Source organism: Protomyctophum bolini (genome assembly GCF_963924005.1).
Source record: "Protomyctophum bolini genome assembly, chromosome: 8".
Taxonomy (NCBI): Eukaryota; Metazoa; Chordata; class Actinopteri; order Myctophiformes; family Myctophidae; genus Protomyctophum; species Protomyctophum bolini.
Window position 1 is genome coordinate 2061890 of NC_137869.1, and position 16622 is coordinate 2078511.

Here is a 16622-nt window from a genome sequence, read left to right on the forward strand (position 1 = left end):
GGATTTCTTTTTGTGTATTTTTTTATTTTTTTGTTCCCCCCCGTAGAGTTTAGGCTAACGTTTCCTGGCAGCTTTTCCATGGAGGCAGCATCAGCACCTCCTCCTCCTCCTCCTCCTCCACACACACAGGGGCCACAGTTCAGTAGTCTGCGATGAGAGCCCCAGCAGGTCATTGTGTGGCCCCTGAACTGTGCCCCCCCCCCCCCCTTCCCCGGAGCAGCCAGCTTGGGGGTGCAGGAGGTCGTGTCGGCCCCCTGAAGTGTGGCCCTGACTGACTGACGCGCCACCGTCAGGGTCACACCTCAGTTCAGTCTGCCATGACGGGAGGAGCCAGCTGGGGTTGGTGAGCCGTGGCCCCGACGCGCCGTCGAGGGCCACGGGTCAATACTAGTCTGCGATGATGGGGCGCCAGCTGGGGGTGCAGGTCGCGTGGCCCCTGCGGAGGGGCCACCGGTCAGTAGTCTGCGATGGGGACCAGCTGGGGGTCAGTAGTCTGCAATGGGGGCCAGCTGGGGGTGCAGGTCGCGTGGCCCCTGCGGAGGGGCCACAGGTCAGTAGTCTGCGATGGGGGGCGCCAGCTGGGGGTGCAGGTGGCGTGGCCCCTGGGGGCCACAGGTCAGTAGTCTGCGATGGGGGCCAGCTCGGGGCTGAGCTCCACGCTGATGTTCTTGTACAGGCTGCTGAGGGACACGTCAACGGGGCCGTAGTGCAGGTTGTTGAGGCCGTCCAGATGCTGCCTCTCTTTGGAATATCTCAACAGCTTGTACCTGTAATAATAATAATAATAATAATAATAATAATAATAGGCTTTATTTATACAGGACCTTTCATACAGGGCTGTATGGTGGCGGAAACCATGCAAGGCACCAACCTGCACATCAGGAGCAATCACAGGTTCAGAGTCTTGCTCAAGGACACTTTGACACTAACTCTGGGGGAGCACCACAGGGATCGAACCGGGAACCTTGCCGTTAACATCCTCTACCGCTGAGCCACCGCCACCCCCCCCCCCCCCCCCCCTCCCCTCTTTGTCTTTTCCAAGCATAGTATGAGCTTTTGATGTTGAAAGTGACACTGTGTACTGTATGTATGTTGTTTGTTTTTAAATGAAGTTGTGATTTTTATTATTTTATTGTAAAGCACTTTGGTACAACTTGTTATTTAAATGTGCTATAGAAATAAAGATGGTATGGTATGTTTAACAATAAATAATGTAACACTGAGAGTGAAACCAAATGGACAGTTTAATTTAACACTCAAGAGTTAAAGATCTAATAATTAAGGGTCCATTTGGTTACCAACTGTCCATCATTTAACTGATGGGGACCACCTGGAACCCCCTCAAGGACCACTGGTGGTCCCCGGACCACCGGGAATCTCCTCAAGGACCACTGGTGGTCCCCGGACCCTTAGACCTTTGGGCCCCTCAGCTGAGAGAGCGACACAGCTTTTCCCTTTTTGCTTCCTTTATGATGAATTCCTGTTCTGTTCTTTAACTATTATGTATAGAAGTGTCTATTTGTAACCAAGTGTAATGCTTAATTGGGTCGTCCACTCACAGTTAACAGTCTTCGTATTGAGTTTGTGCTTGGAATGCACTGTAATTCTGCAAACTGTACATATTTCAATCAATCAATCAGGGACCCCATTACAAATTGTATGAAATTAAACTTTTTGATAGTTGCATTGGTGCGGTTTAGAAAAAAACACACATTCATACATTCAGATACAAACTGTGTCCTCACCAACATGTCGGTGACAAACACTAATGTTACTAATGTTACTAATGTACTAATGTTACTGCTGCGGAATTAGTTACGTTTTCCGTATGAAATAATATATGACGGGTGTTTCTGCCGTTGAAAAATAAAACGTGGCACTTTGAGCGTCTTCCTGATCAGAGGATGAAACCCAGGATGGTGCAGAGATGGAACGACCATCCCGTGTTTCACCAGCAGATGGCAGGAGGGAGCACAGATAAGCCGCCAGACTGAGCAGGACAATGAGACCTGTGTGTGTGTGTGTGTGTGTGTGTGTGTGTGTGTGTGTGTGTGTGTGTGTGTGTGTGTGTGTGTGTGTGTGTGTGTGTGTGTGTTTAGTCTTGGGTCAGAGGCTAAATGTCATCAAATGTTGATCCGTGGCTCAAATGCCAAATAAATAAATTTTCTCGACATGAAGTGTTTGAAAACCACTGGCTTATTATATCACAGCCACAGATTATACTGTATGGCATTGTATAATTAATATGATATGTTACTGTATGCCATTGTATAATTAATATGATATGTTACTGTATGCCATTGTATAATTAATATGCTCTTCTGAATGCATTAATTGCATACACTATTCAGTGATATATTTTCTACCTATTCGGGCCAAAACCGAATAGGCCGAAAATGCATTTTCAGCCATTTTCTGCCGAATATTTTCTGCAGCCGAATATTTGGTGCATCGCTAGTACTACCACCAATACTTTTCTCACTGAGTATTTCTACATTGTGTTATCGATACCTTTACTTCAGTAAAATCATGTGAATACTTTATTCCACCACTGGTTGCTAATGTCCATTGTCCTCGTGTTATCTCTCTCTCTCACACACACACACACACACACTTATCTCCTAGCTACATGCGTGTGAAGCCTCACACGCGGGTCATGGCCGACAAAAAAGGAGCTGCCATACCCGAGACCTACAATTTGTTTGATACACAAAAGTCCTATTGTGTACCGATGGGATCCAGTTACATGGGAGGGGAGGTTCAGAGAGGTAAGGACTTAACAGGTTCAGCTCAGACTGAGACAGTAAATGTCATGAAGCTATAGCTCTGGTCTGGGCCACAGCGACAGGAGGAGTTCTCCTTAATGCGGCCGCATGGAGAACATTTTGGAAACAGACAACAGTCTCAAGGTCATTACACACTGGCGAATTGGCGACGCGATATATTCGTGCGAATAATTCGCATTTAAAAAAAAAAAAACAATTGAAGTCCATGCAAGCTTCCACATCAGTGGCGAATGTGCGAAAATGCGACCGTTTTCGCTCTTTATTTGTTCGCTCTGGTGTCGTATTTTGCAGAGATTCGCAGGCGAACTGCAACATTTCGCATTTTCAGATCGCTTATTCACATCGCGTCGCTAATTTGCCAGTGTGTAATGACCTTCAATGCCACTGGAAACAGACAACAGTCTCACAGCCTCTGGAAACAGACAACAGTCTCACAGCCTCTGGAAACAGACAACAGTCTCACAGCCTCTGGAAACAGACAACAGTCTCACAGCCTCTGGAAACAGACAACAGTCTCAAAGCCACTGGAAACAGACAACAGTCTCACAGCCTCTGGAAACAGACAACAGTCTCAAAGCCACTGGAAACAGACAACAGTCTCAAAGCCACTGGAAACAGACAACAGTCTCAAAGCCACTGGAAACAGACAACAGTCTCAAAGCCACTGGAAACAGACAACAGTCTCAAAGCCACTGGAAACAGACAACAGTCTCAAAGCCACTGGAAAACAGACAACAGTCTCACAGCCACTGGAAACAGACAACAGTCTCAAAGACTCTGACTTTCAATAGCTAAAGTATAACATAATGCTTAGTTAAAACACCAATAGGTGTTCCCGTCCAGAATGGGCTAAGGTAGTTGGACTATTTTAAAATGTTTTATTTTCAAAATAGTAAAATATGGCTAATACGTTTAAGTTATAAGGGGTAAGGCGGCGTCCGATATAGGGCCCGTGGTTCTCTGCATGCGTGTTTACAACTTAGTAACAATACATAAGTAAGTAACTCCTTGAACCCCCAGCCTCCACCCGCTCCCTCCGCTCCGGTACATCAAACACACTCAAATGCACAAGAACCAAACTCCGCACCATGGGGGGGACCGGGGCCTTCTGCTCAGCTGCTCCTCGGCTGTGGAACGCCCTCCCCGACCACCTGAGAGCACCACAGTCCGTGGACGCTTCTAAAAAAGGGACTAAAGACCTTCCTCTTTAGTAAGGCATTTGCCCAGTCGGACTTTTTTAAGCTGCCCTGTGTGTGTGCTTCTAACCTTTTAGCTGCTTAGGTGTCCACAGAATGTTTTAACTGTTTTATTCTTATTTTTATTTTTACATTTTTCTGCCTGTAGCATTTTGAGATTTGTTTCAAATGTAAAGTGTGTTATAAATAACATTTATTATTATTATTATTATAAGTGTGCTGTAATATAATATATTACAGGCTGGTCTCGTGCAGGGCGAAACACGTACAGTAGGTGTACTGTAAGGGGGATGCATGTTGTGACTCACAGGACCTGCACAGTATGGACAACATGTCACTACTACAACAGTCATGCCAAAAGTCTCAATATGACATAATTATGACTAAACACTTAAAGATGGAGTGCCACCATTTTTTCCCCCCCACCCTAAAACATGATCATCAGGTATTATTACAATATAAGGGGGAAGAACTTTTTTTTCCAAAAAGTGTACAGTATTTGTTAAAATCATGCTTTTATGTGGACACGCCCACCAGTTCATTAAGTATGCCTCATGGTTTGCCTGGTGGGTGGTGATGGGTGGTGATCCACCTGAACCGAAGCCGCACCCACAGCTGTAGTTGTATGATAAAGGGGGAGGGGTTAGGGGAGGGGCTGATAGTGTCAAAACTCACCTTCCTAAGGAAATTTGGCCTCCTGGAAAAAATAATATTATTTTATTTGCGGCTTGATACGAGACCCTAATTTGAGATCACACGATCATGAAAATGGCCGACTTTTACCTCCGGTTCAAAACGGAAGACAACCAGAGCTCGTCGTCTTTGCTTATTTCGTTTATTCTGTCTGGCACTTTCCACCTATAGCGCCCCCTATGGTAACTGGCGTCTAAGCAGTTAATTGATCTGACGGCTTTGTTGTTTATCATTTTCTTATGTTATGTGTTGGTTTGCTCAGCTGCTGTTGCTACGCACGGCTGCCAGTTCCCACCTGACGTTGTGTGGGAGTCCAGACTGCTCCAGACCGTACTGAATAACCGCTAGCTTACATAAAGTCTTGAGGCTAGGATTGAGGTCTAAGACATACAGGTCACCATGTGTGTGTCTTTCAAAGAGGATGACATGATCTCCCAGCATGCAACAGCACATCCTATACATATGTGGGCGTTTCCCCTTGGGCTCAACCTTCTTCCAGGAGAAGAAGGTTGAATGATGTGTGAATTTCCACACATCATTTAAGTCCTTGTTACTGTAGTGACCACCACATATGTACAGCTCTCCATGGTAGGTAAAGGCTGAATGATCCCTGCGTCCTCGTGGTAGAAGCTGTGTAGAAGGTGTGTCCAGCCAGAGGTTGGTCTCTGTGTCAAACACTCTGATGGAGTTGTAGTAGTGATCCCTCCCCCAGCCTCCAAACACAAACATCTTTGTCCCGATGATGGTAGCAGAGTGACGTTCTGTAGCAGGAGGTGGAGTTCCTCTGGTGTTAATTAAAGTCCAGACCATCGTGGTGGTGTCCAACTTGTAGATGTCATTAGTGTATCCAGTATGGGTTGATCCTCCATGAATATACATGATCTTCCCCAAAACACAGGCTGAGTGGTGACTCCTCCCCTCTGGAACGGTCCCAGAAACCTGTGGTTTGAACCATCTGTGGGCGTCGACATCAAATGCATAAAGAACATTGCAGTAAGGATCACCTCCCCAGAGGTAGACAGTGTCTTCAATCAGCACAGCTGTGTGGCCGTTGCGCCTGGAAGGAACCTCATGGTGGCGTTCTCCTGTTCCACGGGTCTCTGGGGTCAACTCCCTCCAGATCAAAGACTTTGTGTTGAAGACGTTCACATCAATCTTCTTCTCGTCGTCTCCTCCAAAGGAGTACACACAGTGTCTCACTGTCACAGCGCTTTGATTGGCTGTCTCTGGTCCTCTCAGACGCTCCGCCCAGCACAACATTACTCACTAGGATAGATAAGTCCTATTGGTCAATGGTATCCTATTGGTCAATGGTATCCTATTGGTCAATGGTATCCTATTGGTCAGTGGTATCCTATTGGTCAGTGGTATCCTATTGGTCAGTGGTATCCTATTGGTCAGTGGTATCCTATTGGTCAATGGTATTCTATTGGTCAATGGTATTCTATTGGTCAATGGTATCCTATTGGTCAATGGTATCCTATTGGTCAGTGGTATCCTATTGGTCAGTGGTATCCTATTGGTCAATGGTATTCTATTGGTCAATGGTATCCTATTGGTCAATGGTATCCTATTGGTCAATGGTATCCTATTGGTCAAGTCCTGCTCTGTAAAAGCATGGAATATTCTGCATCTTCACTTATATTGGTTCAGGGGCACAAACGCAACGCAAAGTCTGGCCAATCCGTTCAATCAATTGGCTAGCAACGTTAGTGGGAGGGCCTATGTAAGCGACTGCGGCAACCACACTTTGCAATTAAAAAAAAATAATGTTATCATAACGTTGGAAGTCAGACGTACCGTCCTAGGAACTGCACCTCTCCTCGGTGGTGGTGTGGAATCGACTTGTACTTCCCCATCTCTCCCTCCGGCCGCGTGACGTTCAGCCCCGCGTAATGCACTCTGAGGAGACGCACGCACGCGCACACACACACACACACACACACACACACACACACACACACACACACACACACACACACACACACACACACACACACACACACACACACACACACACACACACACACACACACACACACACACACACACACACACACACACACACACACACACACACACACACACACACACACACACACACACACACACACACACACACACATTTATCAGACGCTCTTAATCCAGAGCGATTTACAGTAAGCAAGAACAAAACATGGTGATACATCAAATACACATAGAGATCGTCACACCAGGAATCATAAGCAAGCTAAGAAAATCTACAGTAAAGCTGTGAGTACAACACACTATAGATCTACAGTAAAGCTAGAGCCAGAGTATATTTGAAAACGTTTATGTGGACATTAACGTTGTAAAATGTAGCAAGGTGCGAGAGATGGCCTAACATCTGGAGTTCTGGACATGTGGAACAGTCTAATATAGCGTCTAATATAATCTTATTTAAATAGCGCCTTCATCCAAGGCGCTTTACATAGATCGTGTGACACCCATTCTCACACACACACATTCACACACCGATGGCGGAGGAAACCATGCAAGGCACCGACCTGCACATCAGGAGCAATCAGGGGTTCAGAGTCTTGCTCAAGGACACTTCCACACTAACTCTAGGGGGAGCACCACAGGGTTCCAACTGGGAACCTTGCCGTTGCGATTTGTAGAATCGTCCACAGGACTAAATGGGTTAACTATATATATATATATATATATATATATATATATATATATATATATATATATATGTTTACAACTGGCCAGTTGTAAAACCCTGTGCCTGCTTCATGGGAAAACAACCATGTGTCATTTTACGACAGTAAAATGACATCATACAGTAACAATGCAAAAACACACACACACCTGTGCCATAGGGTCGTCGTCCTCCCCTCCCCAGCCCCAGAATGAAAACACACACCTGTGCCAGAGGTCATCGTCCTCCCCAGCCCCAGAATGAAAACACACACCTGTGCCAGAGGTCATCGTCCTCCCCAGCCCCAGCCCCAGAATGCATTACCTGTGCCAGAGGCCGTCGTCCTCCCCAGCCCCAGAATGAAAACACACACCTGTGCCAGAGGTCATCGTCCTCCCCAGCCCCAGCCCCAGAATGCATTACCTGTGCCAGAGGCCGTCGTCCTCCCCAGCCCCAGAATGAAAACACACACCTGTGCCAGAGGTCATCGTCCTCCCCAGCCCCAGAATGAAAACACACACCTGTGCCAGAGGTCATCGTCCTCCCCAGCCCCAGCCCCAGAATGCATTACCTGTGCCAGAGGCCGTCGTCCTCCCCAGCCCCAGAATGAAAACACACACCTGTGCCAGAGGTCATCGTCCTCCCCAGCCCCAGAATGAAAACACACACCTGTGCCAGAGGTCATCGTCCTCCCCAGCCCCAGCCCCAGAATGCATTACCTGTGCCAGAGGCCGTCGTCCTCCCCAGCCCCAGAATGAAAACACACACCTGTGCCAGAGGTCATCGTCCTCCCCAGCCCCAGCCCCAGAATGCATTACCTGTGCCAGAGGCCGTCGTCCTCCCCAGCCCCAGAATGAAAACACACACCTGTGCCAGAGGTCATCGTCCTCCCCAGCCCCAGCCCCAGAATGCATTACCTGTGCCAGAGGCCGTCGTCCTCCCCAGCCCCAGAATGAAAACACACACCTGTGCCAGAGGTCATCGTCCTCCCCAGCCCCAGCCCCAGAATGCATTACCTGTGCCAGAGGCCGTCGTCCTCCCCAGCCCCAGAATGAAAACACACACCTGTGCCAGAGGTCATCGTCCTCCCCAGCCCCAGCCCCAGAATGCATTACCTGTGCCAGAGGCCGTCGTCCTCCCCAGCCCCAGAATGAAAACACACACACACACCTGTGCCAGAGGTCGTCATCCTCCCCTCCCCAGCCCCAGAATGCATTACCTGTGCCAGAGGTCGTCGTCCTCCCCTCCCCAGCCCCAGAATGCATTGGGAAAGCCGTTGATTTTGCGGAACTGGTCCACGGTGAGTCCGCTCACACCACCGAAGAACTCGTTGTAAGGAAGTCTGCATGGAAACAGGAAGCAGTGGGTTTACACACAGTCAAGACGCACAGAAACACACACGAACACACAGCAAGGGGCCGATGGGCACTTGATTTTGCGGATATGGGAACTTTTGGGCACTTTTGTCTACTTTTACATGTTGGCGGACCCAAAGCTACATACAATATACAGACACAGAGGTTATCAAATGTGACTAAATTTGACTGAGGGACTGCCATTGGATTTGTGTCATGTGATGTGAAAGCAGGGAATCATAGCTTCAGATTGACATATTGGTTGTTCAGTTTGACCCACCGGCTTATAGAGTATAATGTCTTGGAGAGAAACAGCGAGTTGAGAAAAGAGGCTTGAAAAGGTTCACTTCTGAGGTCTCTAACATTACACCTATAGCTACATGTTTAAGCCTTTATTTCATATTTACATGTCTTCTGTGGTCTCTAACATTACACCTATAGCTACATGTTTAAGCCTTTATTTCATATTTACATGTCTTCTGTGGTCTCTAACATTACACCTATAGCTACATGTTTAAACATTTATTTCATATTTACATGTCTTCTGTGGTCTCTAACATTACACCTATAGCTACATGTTTAAGCATTTATTTCATATTTACATGTCTTCTGTGGTCTCTAACATTACACCTAGCTACATGTTTGGGCATTTATTTCATATTTACATGTCTTCTGTGGTCTCTAACATTACACCTAGCTACATGTTTAAGCATTTATTTCATATTTACATGTCTTCTGTGGTCTCTAACATTACACCTATAGCTACATGTTTAAGCATTTATTTCATATTTACATGTCTTCTGTGGTCTCTAACATGATTACACCTAGCTACATGTTTAAGCATTTATTTCATATTTACATGTCTTCTGTGGTCTCTAACATTACACCTATAGCTACATGTTTAAACATTTAGTTCATATTTACATGTCTTCTGTGGTCTCTAACATTACACCTATAGCTACATGTTTAAGCATTTATTTCATATTTACATGTCTTCTGTGGTCTCTAACATTACACCTATAGCTACATGTTTGGGCATTTATTTCATATTTACATGTCTTCTGTGGTCTCTAACATTACACCTAGCTACATGTTTAAGCATTTATTTCATATTTACATGTCTTCTGTGGTCTCTAACATTACACCTATAGCTACATGTTTAAGCATTTATTTCATATTTACATGTCTTCTGTGGTCTCTAACATGATTACACCTAGCTACATGTTTAAGCATTTATTTCATATTTACATGTCTTCTGTGGTCTCTAACATAACACCTAGCTACATGTGTGGGCATTTATTTCATATTTACATGTCGATTTCAGCTCTGACACTTATTTCAGACATGCTCTAGTCTAGTATGTGAAGAGTCTGCCTGTGCTATAAACTCATTTTTGAAAAAAAAAAGAAAAAAAATCTCCTCTGGTGAAAAGCTGGAATTTGCGCGTGACTTAAGTACCAGGTCTTATTACTTAACTTAAGACCTGGATGCTTGGTCAATGCTCTTAGGCCAATCAGAATAGCCAAATGGCATTGATCACGCTTCCAGGTCTTAAGTAGGAAAGGAAAGGTACTATGTTTACCCAGGGTAACTGGACTAAGGAAAGGAAAGGTACTATGTTTACCCGGCAGGGTAACTGGACTAAGCTCAATAACTTGTTTACAGCCAGGCTCTTCTCATAGAAACATTTCATGGTAGAGGTTCAATGCCTTGCTCAAAGGGCACTTCAGCGATGGTAATTTTAACGTGCCGGTCCGGGGATACGAACTATAGCGACCTTCCGATATCAAGACCGCTCCGCAAACCGTTCGGCCACCGCTGCCGCTGCTACTAGTCAGTAGTCGCTCGCTACATAAATAGCTAAGGAGCTAGTATGACACTCTGAACGGAGAGAGAGAGAGAGAGAGACTACAAAGAGGGAGGGATGGGGGAAAGAGAGAGAGAGTGAGTCACCTCACCGTGGTGGTGCAGGAGTTACGGTAAAGGCATCAACGTCAATAAAGTCATCCCCAATAAACCCCAGCAGTCTGCAGCGAAGACGCTGTGCGTGTGTGTGCATGCGTGCGTGCATGCGTATGTGTGTGTGTGCGTGCACTGTGAATGCCTCGTCTCGTCTTGTTCGTCTGCAGGACTGCGGTCAACGCACACACCTCTCCTCAACGCACACACCTCTCCTCAACGCACACACCTCTCCTCAACGCACACACCTCTCCTCAACGCACACACCTCTCCTCAACGCACACACACCTCTCCTCAACGCACACACACCTCTCCTCAACGCACACACCTCTCCTCAACGCACACACCTCTCCTCAACGCACACACCTCTCCTCAACGCACACACCTCTCCTCAACGCACACACCTCTCCTCAACACACACACCTCTCCTCAACGCACACACCTCTCCTCAACGCACACACCTCTCCTCAACGCACACACCTCTCCTCAACGCACACACCTCTCCTCAACGCACACACCTCTCCTCAACGCACACACCTCTCCTCAACGCACACACCTCTCCTCAACGCACACACCTCTCCTCAACGCACACATCTCTCCTCAACGCACACACCTCTCCTCAACGCACACACCTCTCCTCAACGCACACACCTCTCCTCAACGCACACACCTCTCCTCAACGCACACACCTCTCCTCAACGCACACACCTCTCCTCAACGCACACACCTCTCCTCAACGCACACACCTCTCCTCAACGCACACACCTCTCCTCAACGCACACACCTCTCCTCAACGCACACACCTCTCCTCAACGCACACCTCTCCTCAACGCACACACCTCTCCTCAACGCACACACCTCTCCTCAACGCACACACCTCTCCTCAACGCACACATCTCTCCTCAACGCACACACCTCTCCTCAACGCACACACCTCTCCTCAACGCACACACCTCTCCTCAACGCACACACCTCTCCTCAACGCACACACCTCTCCTCAACGCACACACCTCTCCTCAACGCACACACCTCTCCTCAACGCACACACACCTCTCCTCAACGCACACACCTCTCCTCAACGCACACACCTCTCCTCTCCTCACCACACACACCTCTCCTCAACACACACACCTCTCCTCACCACACACACCTCTCCTCAACACACACACCTCTCCTCAACACACACACCTCTCCTCACCACACACACCTCGCCTCAACGCACACACCTCGCCTCAACACACACACCTCTCCTCAACACACACACCTCTCCTCAACGCACACACCTCTCCTCTCCTCAACACACACACCTCTCCTCAACGCACACACCTCTCCTCTCCTCAACACACACACCTCTCCTCAACACACACACCTCTCCTCAACGCACACACCTCTCCTCAACGCACACACCTCTCCTCAACGCACACACCTCTCCTCAACGCACACACCTCTCCTCAACGCACACACCTCTCCTCTCCTCACCACACACACCTCTCCTCAACACACACACCTCTCCTCAACACACACACCTCTCCTCAACACACACACCTCTCCTCAACACACACACCTCTCCTCAACGCACACACCTCTCCTCTCCTCAACACACACACCTCTCCTCAACGCACACACCTCTCCTCTCCTCACCACACACACCTCTCCTCAACACACACACCTCTCCTCACCACACACACCTCTCCTCAACACACACACCTCTCCTCAACACACACACCTCTCCTCACCGCACACACCTCGCCTCAACGCACACACCTCGCCTCAACACACACACCTCTCCTCAACGCACACACCTCTCCTCAACACACACACCTCTCCTCAACGCACACACCTCGCCTCAACACACACACCTCTCCTCAACGCACACACCTCTCCTCAACACACACACCTCTCCTCAACGCACACACCTCTCCTCAACGCACACACCTCTCCTCAACGCACACACCTCTCCTCAACGCACACACCTCTCCTCAACACACACACCTCTCCTCAACGCACACACCTCTCCTCTCCTCACCACACACACCTCTCCTCAACACACACACCTCTCCTCACCACACACACCTCTCCTCAACACACACACCTCTCCTCAACGCACACACCTCTCCTCAACACACACACCTCTCCTCAACGCACACACCTCTCCTCAACGCACACACCTCTCCTCAACGCACACACCTCTCCTCAACACACACACCTCTCCTCAACACACACACACCTCTCCTCAACACACACACCTCTCCTCAACACACACACCTCTCCTCAACGCACACACCTCTCCTCAACACACACACCTCTCCTCAACACACACACACCTCTCCTCAACACACACACACCTCTCCTCAACACACACACCTCTCCTCAACGCACACACCTCTCCTCAACACACACACCTCTCCTCAACACACACACACCTCTCCTCAACACACACACACCTCTCCTCAACACACACACCTCTCCTCAACGCACACACCTCTCCTCAACACACACACCTCTCCTCAACACACACACACCTCTCCTCAACACACACACACCTCTCCTCAACACACACACCTCTCCTCAACGCACACACCTCTCCTCAACACACACACCTCTCCTCAACACACACACCTCTCCTCAACACACACACCTCTCCTCAACGCACACACCTCTCCTCAACGCACACACCTCTCCTCAACGCACACACCTCTCCTCAACACACACACCTCTCCTCAACACACACACCTCTCCTCAACACACACACCTCTCCTCAACGCACACACCTCTCCTCAACACACACACCTCTCCTCAACACACACACCTCTCCTCAACACACACACCTCTCCTCAACACACACACCTCTCCTCAACACACACACCTCTCCTCAACACACACACCTCTCCTCAACACACACACCTCTCCTCAACACACACACCTCTCCTCAACACACACACCTCTCCTCAACACACACACCTCTCCTCAACACACACACCTCTCCTCACCACACACACCTCTCCTCAACACACACACCTCTCCTCAACGCACACACCTCTCCTCAACACACACACCTCTCCTCAACACACACACCTCTCCTCAACGCACACACCTCTCCTCAACACACACACCTCTCCTCAACACACACACCTCTCCTCAACACACACACCTCTCCTCAACACACACACACCTCTCCTCAACACACACACCTCTCCTCAACACACACACACCTCTCCTCAACACACACACACCTCTCCTCAACACACACACACCTCTCCTCAACACACACACCTCTCCTCAACGCACACACCTCTCCTCAACACACACACCTCTCCTCAACACACACACCTCTCCTCAACACACACACCTCTCCTCAACACACACACCTCTCCTCAACACACACACCTCTCCTCAACACACACACCTCTCCTCAACACACACACCTCTCCTCAACACACACACCTCGCCTCACCACACACACCTCGCCTCAACGCACACACCTCTCCTCAACGCACACACCTCTCCTCAACGCACACACCTCTCCTCTCCTCACCACACACACCTCTCCTCAACACACACACCTCTCCTCAACACACACACCTCTCCTCAACACACACACCTCTCCTCAACACACACACCTCTCCTCAACGCACACACCTCTCCTCTCCTCAACACACACACCTCTCCTCAACGCACACACCTCTCCTCTCCTCACCACACACACCTCTCCTCAACACACACACCTCTCCTCACCACACACACCTCTCCTCAACACACACACCTCTCCTCAACACACACACCTCTCCTCACCACACACACCTCGCCTCAACGCACACACCTCGCCTCAACACACACACCTCTCCTCAACGCACACACCTCTCCTCAACACACACACCTCTCCTCAACGCACACACCTCGCCTCAACACACACACCTCTCCTCAACGCACACACCTCTCCTCAACACACACACCTCTCCTCAACGCACACACCTCTCCTCAACGCACACACCTCTCCTCAACACACACACCTCTCCTCAACGCACACACCTCTCCTCAACACACACACCTCTCCTCAACGCACACACCTCTCCTCTCCTCACCACACACACCTCTCCTCAACACACACACCTCTCCTCACCACACACACCTCTCCTCAACACACACACCTCTCCTCAACGCACACACCTCTCCTCAACACACACACCTCTCCTCAACGCACACACCTCTCCTCAACGCACACACCTCTCCTCAACGCACACACCTCTCCTCAACACACACACCTCTCCTCAACACACACACACCTCTCCTCAACACACACACCTCTCCTCAACACACACACCTCTCCTCAACGCACACACCTCTCCTCAACACACACACCTCTCCTCAACACACACACCTCTCCTCAACACACACACACCTCTCCTCAACACACACACACCTCTCCTCAACACACACACCTCTCCTCAACGCACACACCTCTCCTCAACACACACACCTCTCCTCAACACACACACACCTCTCCTCAACACACACACACCTCTCCTCAACACACACACCTCTCCTCAACGCACACACCTCTCCTCAACACACACACCTCTCCTCAACACACACACACCTCTCCTCAACACACACACACCTCTCCTCAACACACACACCTCTCCTCAACGCACACACCTCTCCTCAACACACACACCTCTCCTCAACACACACACCTCTCCTCAACACACACACCTCTCCTCAACGCACACACCTCTCCTCAACGCACACACCTCTCCTCAACGCACACACCTCTCCTCAACACACACACCTCTCCTCAACACACACACCTCTCCTCAACACACACACCTCTCCTCAACACACACACCTCTCCTCAACGCACACACCTCTCCTCAACACACACACCTCTCCTCAACACACACACCTCTCCTCAACACACACACCTCTCCTCAACACACACACCTCTCCTCAACACACACACCTCTCCTCAACACACACACCTCTCCTCAACACACACACCTCTCCTCAACACACACACCTCTCCTCAACACACACACCTCTCCTCAACACACACACCTCTCCTCAACACACACACCTCTCCTCACCACACACACCTCTCCTCAACACACACACCTCTCCTCAACGCACACACCTCTCCTCAACACACACACCTCTCCTCAACGCACACACCTCTCCTCAACGCACACACCTCTCCTCAACACACACACCTCTCCTCAACACACACACCTCTCCTCAACACACACACCTCTCCTCAACACACACACACCTCTCCTCAACACACACACCTCTCCTCAACACACACACACCTCTCCTCAACACACACACACCTCTCCTCAACACACACACACCTCTCCTCAACACACACACCTCTCCTCAACGCACACACCTCTCCTCAACACACACACCTCTCCTCAACACACACACCTCTCCTCAACACACACACCTCTCCTCAACACACACACCTCTCCTCAACACACACACCTCTCCTCAACACACACACCTCTCCTCAACACACACACCTCGCCTCACCACACACACCTCGCCTCACCTCGCAATTGACAGTCCAATTTCTTCAAGTGTTTCTTCCAACGTTAGGCAGCGAATATAAAACAATTACAACACGGGGGGAGGAGGAGGGGGGAGGAGGGGGGAGGGGGGGGGGGGGGGGGAGGGGTGTTTCTGCCGCATCTCATGTCGACGAGGCCGGATGGTTTACGACCCCCCGGTGGTAACAACGTGAACAGCACTGAGTCAGGAGGAGCGTTACACTGATCTGATCTGTGGTGGGACACCGTTATATTTAAGGTTTTAAACGATATCACACACGTTACGGTAACACCTCCACTGTAGGATTTAACAGGTCACACAATTAACCCTTGACATGCATGCACGTCCCAACATTTTATTTACCTGCCATAGTGTCAACCCCTTCCTTACCCCTGTGTGGGATCTGTGGTTAGACTGG

The 16622-nt window shown here is 49.3% G+C and overlaps 1 protein-coding gene across 1 annotated transcript in view; it reads right to left on the bottom strand.

Moving 5' to 3' along the window:
- Nucleotides 1–219: 219 nt before the first annotated feature.
- b4galt6 (UDP-Gal:betaGlcNAc beta 1,4- galactosyltransferase, polypeptide 6) overlaps nt 220–16622 on the bottom strand; it is a 39735-nt gene continuing 23332 nt past the window's right edge. The window contains exons 7-9 of the mRNA XM_080770885.1: nt 8563–8685; nt 6476–6577; nt 220–767 (exon numbers count right to left, since the gene is read on the bottom strand). Coding sequence (XP_080627011.1) covers nt 617–767; nt 6476–6577; nt 8563–8685 — 376 coding nt within the window. The 3' untranslated portion in view covers nt 220–616. The remainder of the gene's footprint in view (nt 768–6475; nt 6578–8562; nt 8686–16622) is intronic.